This window comes from Oncorhynchus keta, chromosome 6 (assembly GCF_023373465.1).
Source record: "Oncorhynchus keta strain PuntledgeMale-10-30-2019 chromosome 6, Oket_V2, whole genome shotgun sequence".
NCBI lineage: Eukaryota > Metazoa > Chordata > Actinopteri > Salmoniformes > Salmonidae > Oncorhynchus > Oncorhynchus keta.
The window spans coordinates 37,721,348-37,740,146 of record NC_068426.1 but is presented as its reverse complement, the minus strand read 5'-3'; the positions used below and the strand labels follow the sequence as shown (position 1 = coordinate 37,740,146).

The following is an 18,799-nucleotide window of genomic DNA, read 5'->3' as shown; positions in this document are numbered from 1 at the left end:
GTGAATCAGCCTTTTGTTCCTGGAGTAGGTTCATCTGGTTTCGCATATTCAACTGGGTCATTGAGCTCGAACCCTACTTTTGTTGTATTAGCCATTTTGGCTCATTAATGTTTACATGACCCCTAGTTTTCTCCCCTCCTACAACTTTGGTTGTAATGAGAAGGACATAACAAAAGGATAAAGAGTTCATCCTTTCTGGAAAACATGCTGTTTTTCTTGTGTGATTGATATGCTACAGATGACTTGAATTAGTCAAGTTCAAGAGAGCACGGTGGAGGCAGTATCCATTCTAAATTCTGGAAATTACTCATATTTATTCACATGTGTGCATCAGTTTCATGCTCATGTTTTATTGATAACAGCCTTTGTAGTATAAATGATGTCGTGGTTACTGTTTTGTGATGTTTGGAGTGGACTCATGTCGTCGATTAATATTTAACGGACATTAATATTCTTCATAAAGTCTGCTATACTTTTTTTATAAATCCATTGGCGATGCATGTGTTGACGCCAGATACGAACGGCATGAAAGACAGTTGTCTATCAATAAGTAGCAGAATGCCCCCTCGCGTCACCTCTGACCACATATTGTGCTGCTAGCTACTCTCTTACAGCTCCATTGAGAAGAGCAGTAGTTTAACATTGAAGTTATTCACTTCCACAAAGCTTGCAACATTTATGCCGTACAGTAGCATACTGTTCATAGTTGAAACTAGGAAATATCTTAATTGAGAATTTTGTAGGAAAGTGGCTAATCTCTAAAAACATCACATCTTTGATGCTACTCTTACCTCCTATCTGCATTTTGTAAAATGTTGGCATATATTTGTTTATATGAAATGTCACTCTGAACTGTAATGTGTATTTGAATTATGCCTTGTGTCGTCTGCTGGTTACTGTTAGTGTCACACTGTGGGTAACCAATGGGAAGGTCTTCACACTGACTAGTGAACCCCTCAGATAATGAGCATGCTTGCCAGAGCTATTTTAGCGTTAGCTGCTACTGCTAGCTAGTTTTTTTCCAGTTTGCTTTTGTACATTTATTCCACAATATTGCCCTGTTAGAATTTGTTTTACTAGCTACAACAAGTTTTCAACCATTTTGGTAGTCCGGTCATGTCTTCCCATTAAGAAACAAAAGGCAAATCACAGTTGCTATAGTAGCTTGCTAATGCTAACCAGTCAATGAGAAAAGGATATAATTACTCGCTAGGCTAACCAGCAAGGGCAGACTGGGTATCCATCAGCTAATCCAGCTTCAGAATAAAGCCTTTGATGTCAAGTATCTGGTGTCAGTCAGAATTCCCCCATGTGTAATATCAGCCATCAGGACAATGATGTTTCACAGTGATTCCAGAGAACATGGTGAACTTTAATCAGGATTAATGAATTAGGGGAGATTACTCGACTCGGCTAATTGCTGTGCTGCACAGAATGTATCATTTCCCCCCAAATATTTTAAACCCATTACTGTAAGTTATGGGCAAGAGAATTAGCACATCAAACCAGACCACTTCCCTTCTTATTAGTCCTTCCTTTTAGTCTAATGTACTGACACCATGTTTCTATTATGTGCATATTCAAATATATTTAATTGAGTCCAAGTTTTTCTAGTAAACTGTAGTTTGAGGTCAACACCAATCAGAATGTAGCCGCTTTCCCATTATAGTTCATTTATCATTCAAATATATTTATTCACATTTTAATAACATTGTGTATATTATATTGTCTGTCGGACTGCAGAAACCTCAATGTTTAAAAAAAAATCTATAAACCACCAGCTTTAAAGTGCACCTCTACAGACATCATTTAAATACGCTTCCAATAAAGTTTAACCTCAAATTGATCTTCTGACTAGTCTGCACATCTCCATCTAATAACGGAATCAGTTTACCATTAACGGTGGTTGTGCCTTTGAAATCACCCTCTTTTATCTGGAGCACAGAAGCAGAGCAGGGCCATAATTAGTGCTGGGCTGGGCCTGTCACATCACTCTACCGGGACACAGAGCTCTGAGGGGGGGGCTGGGAGGCCTGCATGACTACCTGACGTCAGCATCACTGCTTCACATTTTAAGAAGGTGTTCTATCACAGGTCCTGACGAGGGACCCTGGGGTTTTACAGCGCATGTGACCTTGTTATCAGCAATGCTTATGACTATTGGCTAGAGCTCTCTGAAAGCACATGGTCTGACCAGAGCGCAGAGTTTTTCTTGGTCAGGTAATTTGATTGAACCTGATTGTATGACTCAAAAAATTATCTTTTTGTGTTCATTGCAGGGACTTGCTACAGTATCTATAGATAGTGCCAGGAGTACTTCCTGGCCAGGTCACGTGGTTCTAGGAAAAACTGTCTGGACGTTGGACTTTGGCCACTGTTTGGAGAACTGCATCAGTTGTCAATCAATGCCTGTGTCCTGTGATTGGATCCCATTCCGTGTCCCTGACTGGGTGTCAATGGGTGTCTCTATTTCCCCTCAGGGAGTGTTATGTATCTCCCGAGGCTCTTCAGGTGGAGCATACACAATGTAACATGAACCTGGCTGACCTCACTGTTGACTCCCGCCATGCTATCTGCTGTGGAGTGTGTGACTGCATGCCTCTCCTCCTACCCAACTGCCTGCCTAGCCGCCCTTCTCACAAACAAACGTGCAAGCTGATCTCAACCAACTGCCAAGAGTGTGTGTATGTGTGCGAGTCTGTGTGTGTGCGCGCCCGTGTCTGTGTGTACGCGCATGTGTGTCTCATCTGACCCACTTGTTTACCTATAGTCCCCTGTATGTGGCCTGTTATCTTCCTTTAAGATAGTCCAGTGGGCATGAGACAATGGGATCAAAGGGTGGCAGGAGTTAAGATGAGATTGTCTGTCATGAAGTGAGTCAGCCTCTGTCTCACTGCCTGCTTTAAGAACAAACTGTAGGAAGGATGAACTATGGAAGAGAGAGGGGGGGGAAGCCTGGCTGCCTTTAATAGAGGACAACCGTGGAAAAGCACAGCGTTTTCCATTTCAAACGGGACCTGCTTAAGATCGGCCAGCCCATGAGGCATTTTGGAGGGGAGCCAGATTGCGAAAGCTGTGAATGTACCGCAATGTCTGCTGGTGATGCAGCACTGCTCTGACTCCCCCCCCGCTTGGGACGCGGAGTGGTAGATGCCGCCTGTTACATGATATGGAGCATGTTGAGCTGGTAGGGAGAGAGCGAGAGAGAGGGGGGTGAGTGACTGTATGGGATCTGGAAACCAACGCACAGAGAAAGGGAAAGCAAAAGTCAGCTTTTATAAGGTGTTATATCCCGGTCGTAGAGGCTTATAAGCTGACCTGAATCAAACAGTGTTCCCTGGAGTACTTTTTTTGTTTTTTAGAACTGCACTTAAAGGACGCTGCAGTGTGTGTATGCCGCAGCTGGCTGCAGATGTGTCCGAGCAGCAGAGTAAGTTTGGAGCCTTGGAGGAGGATGGGGGCTGTTCAAGTGTTGGCGCTTGTCGCCGGGACTGTTGTTGTAGGGGACGGGTTGCCCCCCATGTTCATGACACCCGGCGCTTCTCATCGCCGGGTCTTTTGAGACCCCCAGTCCACGTCCCGTTTCCTGGAAGGGGCTGGCATGACTTTGGCACAATGTCGGACTCCAGTCTGTGGACGGTTCTCTCCAATTTTACCGTGCCACACTTTCTCAGCAGGGCCAGGCTCAGACGATCCAAAAGGTAACCTTGATGACAAACTGTGTGTTTTGTTCGGTGAGTGTAGGCTTGGTTCTTCTATCGGTCATATGTAGGCTACTTGGGACTTTGTAGCCAGAGTTGTTTGAAGAATTCAGAGATGAGTAGAAGAGCAAGCCTATTCTACTACCTTTTGATTTGGACAGACCAGTGAGTGACCAGTAGCGAATGTGTTGTTGCCGGGGTCATCTAAGCTGTTTTATGCTGACGTTGACCCGGGACAATAAGTTGGGTGTTACTGCCTACGTATTGTGTGTGATTGAGCCTTGTGGCACTGTAACGCCAGTTGAGTGTTTGATTGCTTTCAAGGCAGTATCTCGTGGGCCATGCACTCTATATAAAGGAGTATGAGTAACCTGTCTCCTTAAGGTGGAACAGGGGAGTGTTGACTTTTAGGAATATGACGTGAAATGTGATATCTGGTACCTCTCATCTGTTACCTCAGAACAGAAGCCACAAACTTTTCCCATGAATACTGTAGGTGTGTCTTTAAGGTTATGGGTGGAGTTTGAGCTTCATACAATATGAAAATTCTTCTCTCTGTAGCACTGCATCGTTCAGAGGTTTGTAAGTTACATCGCGCTCTTCCTCACATAATACGACTTTCAGGAGGGACTGGACCAAGTGCGTGTGAGGAAGAGCGCGATGTAACTTACAAACCTCTGGACGATGCAGTGCTCCACGGGTTGACCTATTTTGTACTAAAGAACGGCTTCATATCAGATGATGTCCTCACTACTCTGCATATTCAGGACATGCTGTACTGCACTCTGTAATCTATTCCTTTTATCAGAAAATCACCAGGGGGCTTTTTTCAGTATAAAGACATAGATTTATAGGAGTAACTGAAACAAATTGAGATAAGAGGCTGTTTAGTTTATTAGGATCCCCATTAGCTACTGCACATACAGCAGCTACTCTTCCTGGGTTCCACATAAAACCTAGAAATACATGACAAAGTTCAGAACAGTTGTAGACCAGAACAACATAAGGTATTACGTTGAATTCAAAATACAAGATAAAATAAGAGGTATATACTCAACAAAAACGTAAATGCATTTTTTAAAATTTTACTTGAGTTACAATTCATATAAGGACATTAGGCCGTAATCTATGGATTTTACATGACTGGGAATACAGATAGTTTTAAAATAAGGTAGGGGCATGGATCAGAAAACCAGTCAGTATCTGGTGTGGATCAGAAAACCAGTCAGTATCTGGTGTGACCACCATTTGCCTCATGCAGCGCGACACATCTCCTTCTCATAGTGTTGATTGTGGCCATGGGACCAACACTTCACATGTTGTTCACAGTGTATATTGGAAAGACACCAAGAGACAACTAAAATTCTATTTACATTCTATTCATACAGTATATACTGTACATATTTGCATTCGTATATACAGTACAGTTAAATTAGATCTTTAGAAAGAGGACAGGTGCTGTGATACAAGATGTCTTTATCTGGGTTTTTTTAAGCTAAATGTGCTTTTTGCCTAAGTAAGCTGGCAGAGCATTCCACGATGACATGGCTCTATACATAACTGAGGGACATGTTAAATCTGTTTTTGGTTTGGGTACCGTGAAGTAACCCATAGTGGAATGTCGGGTGGGGTATGTATGCCTGTTTGAAGGGAACGCAACTAGATTATACACGCGGTTAGGCATTTTTTAACAGAAATGTTTCTTAAAAAGAGAAGTAGTACATTTCTCCTCAACCATGAATGTTGTTAATGTTTGTTCTGTGCATTTAATGGCAAGGTGTGCTGCTTTGTTTTGAGCCAGCTGCAGCAGGTCTTTCGTTGCTGCACCTGAAATGGATTGGAGCCAAAATGGGCAGGGTCAAAGTTAACTGAACTAGAGGGATTGCTGTGAGTGAATAGGCATAATATCAGTAGTAAGTGATTTGATTATGTGGGGAGCCGAGCTTTCTCGGTTGAGATCAGATGGGAGGGATGCTGTCCCATGTAAGGAGACCACAGAACAGTGCACAGAACTACCGTATGGTCATGTCCTGAACTGGGATGAACTAGAATGGGTTTATTCCCAGTTGTGTGTAATATGAATAGAAGTGTACCATATAGAACTCCACGTTATTATGAAAAACAAACATTATCTGTTTTTGTTATACTTTTATCTGTGATGAACCATTGAGACATCTGAAGTGCCGTGCTGGGTATTTGTGTTGTGGCGTTATCCACTCTTTCTAATACAGAAATGTGATTCTTTCTTTTTACTTTTTGGGTTTTGTTTTGTATTGCTAGGTGTTACTGCACTGTTGGAGCTAGAAACACAAGCATTTAGCTAGGTGTTACTGCACTGTTGGAGCTAGAAACACAAGCATTTAGTTAGGTGTTACTGCACTGTTGGAGCTAGAAACACAAGCATTTAGCTAGGTGTTACTGTTACTGAAACAAGCATTTAGCTAGGTGTTACTGCACTGTTGGAGCTAGAAACACAAGCATTTAGCTAGGTATTACTGCACTGTTGGAGCTAGAAACACAAGCATTTAGCTAGGTATTACTGCACTGTTGGAGCTAGAAACACAAGCATTTAGCTAGGTGTTACTGCACTGTTGGAGCTAGAAACACAAGCATTTCCACTAGATATTACTGCACTGTTGGAGCTAGAAACACAAGCATTTAGCTAGGTGTTACTGCACTGTTGGAGCTAGAAACACAAGCATTTAGCTAGGTGTTACTGCACTGTTGGAGCTAGAAACACAAGCATTTAGCTAGGTGTTACTGCACTGTTGGAGCTAGAAACACAAGCATTTAGCTAGGTGTTACTGCACTGTTGGAGCTAGAAACACAAGCATTTAGCTAGGTGTTACTGCACTGTTGGAGCTAGAAACACAAGCATTTAGCTAGGTGTTACTGCACTGTTGGAGCTAGAAACACAAGCATTTAGCTAGGTGTTACTGCACTGTTGGAGCTAGAAACACAAGCATTTAGCTAGGTGTTACTGCACTGTTGGAGCTAGAAACACAAGCATTTAGCTAGGTGTTACTGCACTGTTGGAGCTAGAAACACAAGCATTTAGCTAGGTGTTACTGCACTGTTGGAGCTAGAAACACAAGCATTTAGCTAGGTGTTACTGCACTGTTGGAGCTAGAAACACAAGCATTTAGCTAGGTGTTACTGCACTGTTGGAGCTAGAAACACAAGCATTTAGCTAGGTGTTACTGCACTGTTGGAGCTAGAAACAAGCATTTAGCTAGGTGTTACTGCACTGTTGGAGCTAGAAACACAAGCATTTAGCTAGGTGTTACTGCACTGTTGGAGCTAGAAACACAAGCATTTAGCTAGGTGTTACTGCACTGTTGGAGCTAGAAACACAAGCATTTAGCTAGGTGTTACTGCACTGTTGGAGCTAGAAACACAAGCATTTAGCTAGGTGTTACTGCACTGTTGGAGCTAGAAACACAAGCATTTCCACTAGATATTACTGCACTGTTGGAGCTAGAAACACAAGCATTTAGCTAGGTATTACTGCACTGTTGGAGCTAGAAACACAAGCATTTAGCTAGGTGTTACTGCACTGTTGGAGCTAGAAACACAAGCATTTAGCTAGGTATTACTGCACTGTTGGAGCTAGAAACACAAGCATTTAGCTAGGTGTTACTGCACTGTTGGAGCTAGAAACACAAGCATTTAGCTAGGTATTACTGCACTGTTGGAGCTAGAAACACAAGCATTTAGCTAGGTATTACTGCACTGTTGGAGCTAGAAACACAAGCATTTAGCTAGGTATTACTGCACTGTTGGAGCTAGAAACACAAGCATTTAGCTAGGTATTACTGCACTGTTGGAGCTAGAAACACAAGCATTTAGCTAGGTATTACTGCACTGTTGGAGCTAGAAACACAAGCATTTAGCTAGGTGTTACTGCACTGTTGGAGCTAGAAACACAAGCATTTAGCTAGGTGTTACTGCACTGTTGGAGCTAGAAACACAAGCATTTAGCTAGGTGTTACTGCACTGTTGGAGCTAGAAACACAAGCATTTCGCTGCACCTGCCATAACATGTTAAAAATCTGTGTACGCGACCAATAAACTTTGATTTGATGAGCATTTCTAAAGTAGGAACTTTGAGGTGAACAGGACATGCAATATGGGAATATATTTGTTAAGTAATAAATCTTAAATTTCAACAAACATTTCTGTAAAAGCAGTATTCCCAATGACCAAATTGTGGTAACGTACAGGAACTCAAGTTCTTTTGTTCTTCCGATCCGGATGAATACCTCACCATCAAATGCCAACCGCATTACCTCCCCAAGATGATAATTTTATTCGATTTATACGGCTCTCAACTACACTAGACTTTGTGCAAACTGGAAACCTCATATATTGAGGCCGCATTTAATGTAGCTTAGAAATGTATTGAAGGAAGTCTGAGGAAAACGCTACCGAAGTCCTATCAACACATCTCCTATGCTACTCGCGCATCGAGCACTCGTGATCATTGCTTCTCCCCCTTCCGGGGAGCCTACAAGGTCCTCCTTTGCCCTCAGATCTCCTCCCATTTTGCGCCTCCCCTCCTATAGGCAGAAAGTTAAACAGGAAGTACCTGTGGTAAAGTCTGTTCAACGTTAGTCTGACCAATCGGAATCTATTCTTCAAGATTGTTTTGTTCATGCGGAATGGGAAATGTTCCGGGTTGACTCTGAAAATAGAATCGTTGTGTACACTAACCCGGTGACTGAGTTCATCAGGAAGTGTATAGAGGATGTTGTTCTCACTGTGACTATTAGAACGAATCCAAACCAAATATGGATAGATGGCATATGCCAAACTGAAAGCACTAACCACCACATTTAATCACGGCAAGGTGACTGGGAACATGGATGTGTACAACTGACCAGCTACAATATTCCCTCTTAAGGCAATCAGAAGCAAAATGACAGTACAGGGATAAAGTGCAATTCAATGGCTCAGACACAAGACGTCTCCACAATTCATTATTTCACTGTTAATATTACAGAACCTTTGTTTCTTTAAATTCACAACTTAGTGTGTCCATTTAAATCTGAAAATTAAAGGGCTTTGACAAAATTGACACCCTTGACTTAATATTTGGTAGCACAGCCAATCAAGCGCTTCCTATAGCCATCGATGTGCTTCCTGCACCTCTGTACTGGCAGTTTGGCCCACTCCTGGTTTGCTGTGCAAACTGCTTCCATCCTTCTTACAAGTTGTCAATGGGATTTTGATCTGGACTCATTGCTGGCCACTTCAGAATAGTCCAGCGTTTTTTCTTGAACCATTCCTGGGTGTTTTTTGAAGTGTGTTTGGGGGTCATTGTCCTCCTGGAAGACCCATGACCTTCGACAGAGACTCAACTTTATGACACTAGGTCTGACATTGCGCTCCAAAATGTCTTGGTATTTTCCTGATTTCATAAGGCCATGCACACGTTCAAGTTCCAGTGCCAGAGGCAGCAAAGCAACCCCTAAACATCACTGAACTGCCTCCATGTTTGACTGTAGGGAAGTTATTTTCTTTGAAGGACACATTTTGTTTTTACGTAAAAAATATATATTTTTAAATTCAAGAGTTTTCTGGAGGAAATAGTGTGTTTGAAAAAAGTGCAAGGGACTCCTTATTAGCCTGTTAAGTCGACCCTCTACTTTTTCGAACATTCTGTTAAAAATCGCGCAACATTTCAGCGCCCTGCTACTCAGGCCAGGAATATAGTATATGCATATGATTAGTATGTGTGGATAGAAAACACTCAGACGTTTATAAAACTGGTTAAATCACGGCTGTGACTATAACAGAACGTGCGTTTCATCGAAAAGTGCAGGAAAATCTGATCACTGAAAATGGAAATAAATATCATTGCGCTACTTCCAGGAATTGTTCAAAGTGAACCGAATTAAATGAGGCCGAGGTTGCAGTGCCTACAGCTTCCACACGTTGTCTAGAGTCTTGTCATTTGATTCAGCTTTGATTCTTGGTCTAACCGAATCAAGGGAATCAATGTTTTGGTCGAGCTCTCTCCGGACATTTTTTCGAGACGGACACCTATAGAATTGACATCGCCTCCTGATGAATTGTATCGCTTATTAACGTGTACTAATACCTAAAGTTGCATTACAAAAGTATTTCGAAGTGTTTTGTGAAAGTTTATCGTCGACTTTTTGAATTTTAAAAAATGACGTTACGTTATGAAACGCTATTTTTTTCAGTTTATCACAGTCTTCATAGATCGATATCTAGGCTATATATGGACCGATTTAATCGAAAAAAAGACCCAATAGTGATTATGGGACATCTAGGAGTGCCAACAAAGAAGATGGTCAAAGGTAATGAATGTTTTATATTTTATTTGTGTGGTTTGTGTAGCGACGACTATGCTAATTATTTTGTTTACGTCCCCTGCGGGTCTTTTGGGGTGTTACATGCTATCAGATAATAGCTTCTCATGCTTTCGCCGAAAAGCATTTTAAAAATCTGACTTGTTGCCTGGATTCACAACGAGTGTAGCTTTAATTCAATAGCCTGCATGTGTATTTTAATGAACGTTTGAGTTTTAACTAATACTATTAGCATTTAGCGTAGCGCATTTGCATTTCCAGAGCTCTAGATGGGACGCCTGCGTGCCAGGTAGGAGCAAGAGGTTAAGGGAAAGTCAAACCCTGAGCCGCCGACGTGGGCCACTGCCGCTCACGAGGACTGTGAACTCGTTCTCCGTGGCCAACGTGAGTAAGACAATTAAGCGTATTAACCCTTGCAAGGCTGCCGGCCCAGACGGCATCCCAAGCCACATCCACAGAGCATGTGCAGACCAGCTGGCTGGAATGTTAATGGACATATTCAATCACTCCCAGTCTGTTGCTTCAAGATGTCCACCATTGTTCCTGTACCCAAGAAAGTGAAGGTAACTGAACTAAATGTCTATTCATCAGGAAGTGCTTTGAGATGCTAGTTAAGGATTATATCACCTTGCCCAACACCCTAGACCCACTACAATTTGCATATCGCCCCAACAGATCCACGGATGACTATATCGCCATCGCACTGCACACTGCCCTATCCCATCTGGACAAGAGGAATACCAATGTAAGAATGCTGTTCTTCGACTACAGCTCAGCCTTCAACAACATAATGCCCTCCAAGCTCATCACTAAGCTTGGGGCCCTGGGTCTGAGCCCCGCCCTGTGCAACTGGGCCCTGGACTTCCTGACAGGCGATCCCAGGTGGTGAAAATAGGCAACAACACTTCTGCCATGCTGATCCTCAACACAGGGGCCCCAGAAGGGTGCATGCTCAGCCCCTTCTTGTACTCCCCTTTCACCCATGACTGCGTGGCCATGCACGTTTCCAAAGCAATCATCAAGTTTTCTGATTGCCAACAATGACGAGACAGCTTACAGGTAGGAGGTAAGGGCCCTGGCAGACTGGTGCCTGGAAGATGTTCATGGACTTCAGGAGACACCAGAGAGGGCACACCCCCACCCATATTGACGGGATCGTAGTGGAGATGGTGAAAAGCTTCCGTCACTGATAAGCTGAAATGGTCCATTCACACAGACAGTGTGGTGAAGAAGGCGCAACGGCACCTGTTCAACCTCATGAGGCTGAAAATATCTTGGCCCCTAAGACCCTCACAAACATCTAAATATGCACCATTGAGGGCATCCTGTCAGGCTGTATCACCACCTGGTACGGAAATTGCAACGAGCTCAGGGCTCTCCAGAGGGTGGTGCGGTCAGCACAATGCATCACCGGGGCACACTGCCTGTTCTCCAGGACATCTACAGTACCTGGTGTCACAGGATGGCCAAGAAGATCATCAAGTACCTCAGCCACCCGAGGCCTGTTCACCCCGCTAACATCTAGAAGGTGGAGAAAGTACATGTGCGTCAAAGCTGTGAGAGACTGAAAACTGCTTCTATCTCCAGGCCATCGGACTGTTAAATGCCCGGTACTCTTCCCTGCACCTTAGGGACTGTTGCCTTCAGAAAGTATTGACTTTTTGAACATTTTGTTTTGTTACAGCCAGATTTAAAAATGTATTATTTTTTTTGTATCACTGGCCTACACACAATACCCCATAATGTGAAAGTGAAATTCTGTTTTTAGAAATTGTTACAAATGAATAAATGTAAGCCTGAAATCCCTTGAGTCAATAAGTATTCAACTCCTTTGTTATGGCAAGCCTAAATAAATTCAGGGTTAAATATTTGCTTAACAAGTCACATAATAAGTTGTATGGACTCGCTCTGTGAGTGATAGTAAAACAAACACAATAATACTGTTTCAAATTATTTTTGAATGACTAGCTCATCTCTGTACCCCACACAGAATTATCAGTAAGGTGCCTCAGTCGACCAGTGACTTTCGATTCAATCAGAAAGACCAGGGAGGTTTTCCAATGCCTCACAAAGACGGGCACCTATTGGTGAAAAAAATATATAATAAAGCTAACGTTGAATATCCCTTTGAGCATGTTGAAGTTACACCATCCAAAGTATAAATAGTATCAATAGACCCAGTCACTACAAACATACAGGCGTCTTTCCTAACTTAGTTCCAGGAGAGAAAGGAAACCACTCAGGGATTTCACCATGAGGCCAAAGGTGACTATAAATTAGAGTTTAATGGCTGTGATAAGATAAAACTGAGGATGAATCAACAACATTGTAGTTGCTCCACAATTCTAACCTAATTGAGAGTGAAAAGAAGGAAGCCTGTACAGAACATGCATCTTGTTTACAATAAGGCTCTAAAGTAAATGTAAAAAAATGCGCCAAAGAAATGATCATTATGTCCTGAATACGAAGTCTTATGTTTGGGGCAAATCCACACAACACATTACTGAGTACCACTCTTCATACTTTCAATCATGGTGGTGGCTGCATCATGTTATAGGTATGATTGTCATCGGCAAGGACTATGGAGTTCTTTTTTTTAGGATAAAAAGAAGCTGTATATAACTACTGTAAGCACAGGAAAAATCCTAGAGGACAACCTGGTTGTCTGCTTTCCAACAGACACTGGGAGACACATTCACCTTTCAGCAGGGCAATAACCTTAATCACAAGGCCAAATATACACTAGAGTTACCAAAACAACATTGAATGTTTCTGAGTGGCCTAGTTACAGTTTTGACTTAAATCGGCTTGGAAAATCTATGGCAAAACTTGTAAATGTCTGTTTAGCAATGATCAACAACCAACTTTTAAGTAAGCATTTCACGGTAAGGTTGTATTTGGCACATGTGACAAATTCGATTTTGAACTTAAAAGAGCTTGAAGAATTTTTTTGAAGAACGTGCAAATATTGTACAATCCAGGTGTGCAAAGCTCTTTGAGACTTACCCAGAAAGACTCATAGCTGTATTCGCTGCCAAAGGTGATCCTAACATGTATTGCCACAGGGGGGTTAAATACTTATGTGATCAAGATATAGTAGTGTTTTCTTTTTTTTGCATAAATGTTTTACAAATGTTATCATTTCTATTCCACTTTGGCATTACTGAATATTTTGTGTTGATTGTTGACAAATATTACAATTAAATCCATTCTAATCCCACCTTGAAAAAGTCCAGGGTTGGGAATACTTTCTGAAGGAACGGTACATCATCACTGAACAATGGTCACTTTTTAATGTTTACATACTATTTTACCCTCTTCATATGCACACTACAAGAGCAAAAGTATGTGGACACCAGCTCGTAGAACATCTCATTCCAAAATCATGGGTATTAATATGGAGTTGGTCCCCCTCTTTGCTGCTATAATAGCCTCCACTCTTCTGGGAAGGCTTTCCACTGAATGTTGGAACATTGTTGCGGGAACTTGCTTCCATTCAGTTACAAACTATTTCTGCGCATTTAGAAGACTAAATGTGTGGTGATTTTTTTATTATTATAGAAAATGGTATATCATACACTGAAGTTGTTGAACAATAGAAAGTAATTCTACTTTGAAAGTTGATCAACTTGAGAAAATGGTCTTTGATTGTTTTGGTACATGTACTGGAGAGCTCTTTGTCTACACCCACTCAGCATCGTTCACACTCTTAAACCTTAGCCCCAAGCATCTCTTTAAGGATTCACATGTGCTAAACAGAGTGAGTAGTGTAGTACACAACCAAAGATTCAAGACTAAAAGTAGTAGCCTAAAAAAATTAGAATTCTTGTTGTTGACAAGGGTCAGTAAGGTAAAACTTCAGGTAAAAAATGTACTGGAGAGCTACACTGAGTAGTGTAGTACACAACCAAGATTCAAGACTAAAAGTAGTAGCCTACTCTGATGCAGCTGAGTCCTTGGCCTTCAGTGGATCCTCCTTTAGAAGTTGCGAGCTTATGCCACGGGAATTAGAGGTAATGTGGTTTAGTATGGTACCCCGCGTCACCACTTCATTGCTCCAGACCCACTGGTCTTGCACTGCAAGGGGGAGTTAGATCACTGATTATGCTTTGGGTCCTACTGTGTCTCTGACAATGAATGGGCGACATAAGCCTAAATAGAAACCGATAATTGTTCATGACCTCTGTATTACTTACTAAAACTGTTGTTACAGTAAGGTTATTATTATTATTCTGGTCTCCCACGTGCCCTGCCCGCAAGACATGGGGATTCTTTAGCTAAATAGCCCAGTACTGTACTGCCGACCGTCACGTTGTACAGTGCCATATTTTCCATTCCATCCTAACGCAAACCCAGAGGGTTTTTCATTTTTCTTGGAATAGAAACACCATAATATTAATCTAATTCATTAAGCAAGTATCAATCAAATGTTTGGACACCTACTCATTCCAGGGCTTTTCTTCATTTTCTACATTGTAGAATAATAGTGAAGACATCACAACTATGAAATAACATATGGAATCAGTTAAGAACAAATTCTTATTTACAAGGACAGCCTACTCCTTCCTTGAACCCCAGTCTCCCGCGTCTCCCGTGTGTCCACATTCTCTAGTACAGCCATTATTGAAGGTACTTGAGGTCACCGAGAAAGTCTAGAAATGGCCTGCTCTCTCTTAGGTAAGGAATTAGGCACTTTCTCATGTTTACTACAATATGTATTTTAGGCTATGTTTACTTGTCAGACTGCACAGTAGCCTAATAAACAAATGCAGGTGGCTTATATCTTCAAAATGCTTTATTATCCAAATGTAAAAGCATATACCGTACATCTTCATCAACATCTTTATGCTTTCAGTATTAAAATGATAACTTTCAAAATGCAGATGTTGATTTAGTTATGCATCCATAACAAATCATTATGGGAATAATTATCACTGAATTGCAGAAATATTGGAACAAAGTTGTCTAATGAAGGCAACCAGTTTCTTACTGGAAAATACTCTTTCAAACACATGGTCACGTTGTACAGCGTCATTAAGGCTATTAGCGGGGCTATATTTTGGCCTTTATTCAGATTACAATCGTTAACTGTTATTTTTAAAACAAAATCATCTCAAATATCGTCATATATAGTCTTCCCGCTGTGGACGTCTATTTCAGCAATGTTTCACGCTGCTCTGAGACAAGCATGGAGAAATGACAATGTTCAATTATATTCCATGATATTCTTAAAATATATGTTGACTGAATATAAGCAAGTGATGTCTGCTAAATAATCAAGTTAGGTTTGTCCAGAAATAAATAATTTGGTTCACAAAATGTTTCGTGTTCGGCTATAAAAATGGATTTTATCAAACAAAAGATCATTCATTGTGTAACAATGAGCATTGGGATTGCAAACAGACAAAGATCGTCAAAGGTAAACTATTTATTTTATTGCAGTTTGTGATTATGTTATGCCTGTGCTGGTTGAAATTGTTTTTTTCTTATGGGGCTCTATACTCAGATAATCACATCGTATTCTTTCGTAGTAAATCCTTTTTTAAATCTAACAAAGCAGTTGGATTAGCAAGATTCTAGGCTTTCGATACATGTGAGACACTTGTATTTTCATGAATGTTTAATATGACTATTTATGTAGCGATCACCGTATGTTGTGGAATTTCAGCCCGCTACCGGGTTCCGTGCTCAGAGAGGTTAATGCAACCGCTGTGCCAGATTTTAAAAAAAGTTTTCTTTAACTTTATTTTATCATCAAATGACACTCATAGGACTTCATGTTACACAATACATGTATGTTTTGTTCGATAAAGTTCATATTTATATACAAAAATCGGAGTTTACATTGGCGTGTTATGTTTAGTAGTTTCAAAACATCCAGTGATTTTGCAGAGAGCCACATCAATTTACAGAAATACTCATAATAAATATTGATAACAGATACAACTATCATGCATAGAATTATAGATACACTTCTCCTTAATGCAACCGCTGTGTCAGATTTCAAAAAACTTCACGGAAAAAGCACAGCATGCAATAATCTGAGTACGGCGCTCAGACAAACAAATCAAGCCATACAGATATCCGCCATGTTGGAGTCAACAGAAATCATAAATAGCGTTATAAATATTCACTTACCTTTGATCTTCATTAGAATGCACTCCCAGGAATCCCAGTTCCACAATAAATGTTTGATTTGTTCGATAAAGTACATAATTTATGTCCAAATACCTCATTTTTGTTCGCGCGTTTAGCCCAGTAATCCAAATGCTCAATGTGCGATCACGTAGTTCAGACAAAGTCGAAAGTTATATTACAGTTCGTAGAAACATGTCAATTGATGTATAGAATCAATCTTTAGGATGTTTTTTTTCTTTATCATAAATCTTCAATAATGTTTCAACTGGAGAATTCCTTTGTCTTCAGAAATGCAATGGAACTCAAGCTAACTCATGTGAACGCGCGTGGTCAGCTCATGCCACTCTGCAAGACCACCGACTCATTCAACTCCCATTCCCCCCTCCTTCACAGTAGAATAATCAAACAAGGTTCTAAAGACTGTTTGAGTTTATTTTATTTTTACAGGGACAGTGCACATTAATCAACGTTTCAGTAAAAGTGCCGGTTTTAGCCAGCCGGCTAATTTTCAATCGCAGTCCCTGGGCAGGTTATTAAAAACAATTACAATATAGACAATCATTGAGCAGTGAGCACATGCAGCGCAACATAGGACAAGCAAGACATAGCACACAGACAGAGCAACATAGAACAAAAAGTAGCAAGACAAAATTCATAAAAGCAACCAAGTGTTTCCACACCTCACAAGCTACAGACAACTGACAACATGGAAAGAGCCAACACACAGCTAGGGATTATGTTAACAAATCTGATTGACGTTTAGCCATGTCTTCATGCATTTTGTGAACGTGTGATATGTGGTGCAGTTGTGTGTCTGATGGCAGTGTATTCCAGACATGGGAAGCTCTCACAGAGAAAGTGGATTTACTAAAGGTGCTTTTCCTTAAGGGAACTATACCGTCACCTCTCATGGCAGACAGTGTGGATCTGCTGCCATATGTTTGGGTTTTCTGTTTAACAAAAGTACTGAGTGAAGGGGGAGGAGCCAGGCCATTTATAGGATCTTGAATACAAGACATGCGTCGGTGTTTTGCACAAGATTTTCCCAACTCAGGAGCTCATGCTTTCTGAGGATGTAACAGTGATGATGGCTATTGGGCTTCCTATCAAGCACTTCGCAAGCCTGTTTGTAGACAGACTGAATAGGTTTTAATATTGTACAGCAAGCTTGGGCCCAACTAGTTGACATCTAGTGGAAGCCTTAGGAAGTGCAATTTGACCCCATAGACACTATATTTGATAGGCAAAGAGTTGAAAATCTACAAACCTTAGATTTCCTACTTCCTGGTTGGATTTCTCCTCATGTTTTTGCCTGCCATGAGTTCTGTTTTACTCACAGACATCATTCAAACAGTTTTAGAAACGTCAGTGTTTTCTATCCAAATATACTAATAATATGCATATATTAGCAACTGGGCCTGAGTAGCAGGCAGTTTACTCTGGGCACCTTATTTATCCAATCTACTCAATACTGCCCCCAGCCATAAGAAGTTAAAATGCCTTTCCTTTTGAAGTAGTGACGGCGACATACGCCTTGCTTTCTGAAACGGGTCACATGTTGTCACAGCTCCTAAACCTGGCATTACCTTTTTCACGCATAAAAAACCCGCTAAATTCCATTGCGGAAGAGACCGATGGCTGGCTAGCTAGCGAAGTGCCGAATTCACATGGAGAACAACAGCGCCAGTGAATGAGTCTACGACGGACAGGTATTGCATATCACTGAGACTTCAGCTGGTCGCGGAATCTCATACATATGATATACAGTCAGCACTGGCCCACTTTCTCTGTATCATCTTTGCCCAGGGCTCCTTTATCCCCAGTTTGAAGCATCATTAGACAATCACCTTTCTTACTTTTCTCCCCCCCTTTCAAATCTGTCATTCTGAGCTGTATACCATGTCAAAGGAAAATAACACTGAAGGCTGTCATTCTAAAATGGGTGTTGACTTTCAACATTAGAGAAGCCTTTGTCAATGTCCATTCGTACTCCAAGAGTGGCACAATATCCCTAATATAGCCTAGCCTGTACTGTGTAGGGGCAAAGCATACCACCATCCAACTGACATAATACAATACGCTAGCTAGAATCATGTTGCTGTTGCCTGGTCCTGTCACTGCCTCTCCAGTTAAAGACTGTTGCTTTGTGGGGGTAAACCTTCTCTATGAGAATGGGGACACAGAGTGGGGGGCTTCGGGAGTAGATTGAGCAGATGTTCAATCACAATACTTTAGGGGTGTGTGTGTGTGCAGTGTACTTTAGGGGTGTGTGTGTGCAGAGATGGGCTGTTGTGGGTGTGTCCACTGGGCAGAAGTGTGGCACTCTCTTGGTGTAAATAGACTGGGTTAAACCTGATCCTCATTGAATGAGCACATGGGAACCGGATATTATTCAGTTGGCTATCCTGATGAATGTTTCATGGCTGGGAGCCACATCCTGGGACTTACTTGAATTTGTCCAATAAGAAACGCTTGTTTTTGTTTTCTGTTGAAAAACGTTTGCTACGCTGTTCCTTAATAAATACGACCCAGCAGTTCTCTGTCCCCACCTGATGACAGCAGTTCTGTCCCCACCTGATGACAGCAGTTCTGTCCCCACCTGATGACAGCAGTTCTCTGTCC

The 18,799-nt window shown here is 41.4% G+C and overlaps 1 protein-coding gene across 8 annotated transcripts in view; it reads left to right on the top strand.

Annotated features, from left to right (window-relative positions):
* LOC118385489 (microtubule-associated serine/threonine-protein kinase 3-like) overlaps positions 1-18,799 on the top strand; it is a 158,710-nt gene that overhangs the window by 96,155 nt on the left and 43,756 nt on the right. Inside the window, exon 1 of one of the 8 annotated variants that reach the window (XM_035772668.2) lies at positions 3,195-3,701. The exons of the other annotated variants lie outside the window; for them this stretch is intronic. Coding sequence (XP_035628561.1) covers positions 3,394-3,701 — 308 coding nt within the window. The 5' untranslated portion in view covers positions 3,195-3,393. Of the gene's footprint in view, positions 1-3,194; positions 3,702-18,799 lie in introns of those variants that run through there. 8 annotated transcript variants of the gene reach the window in all.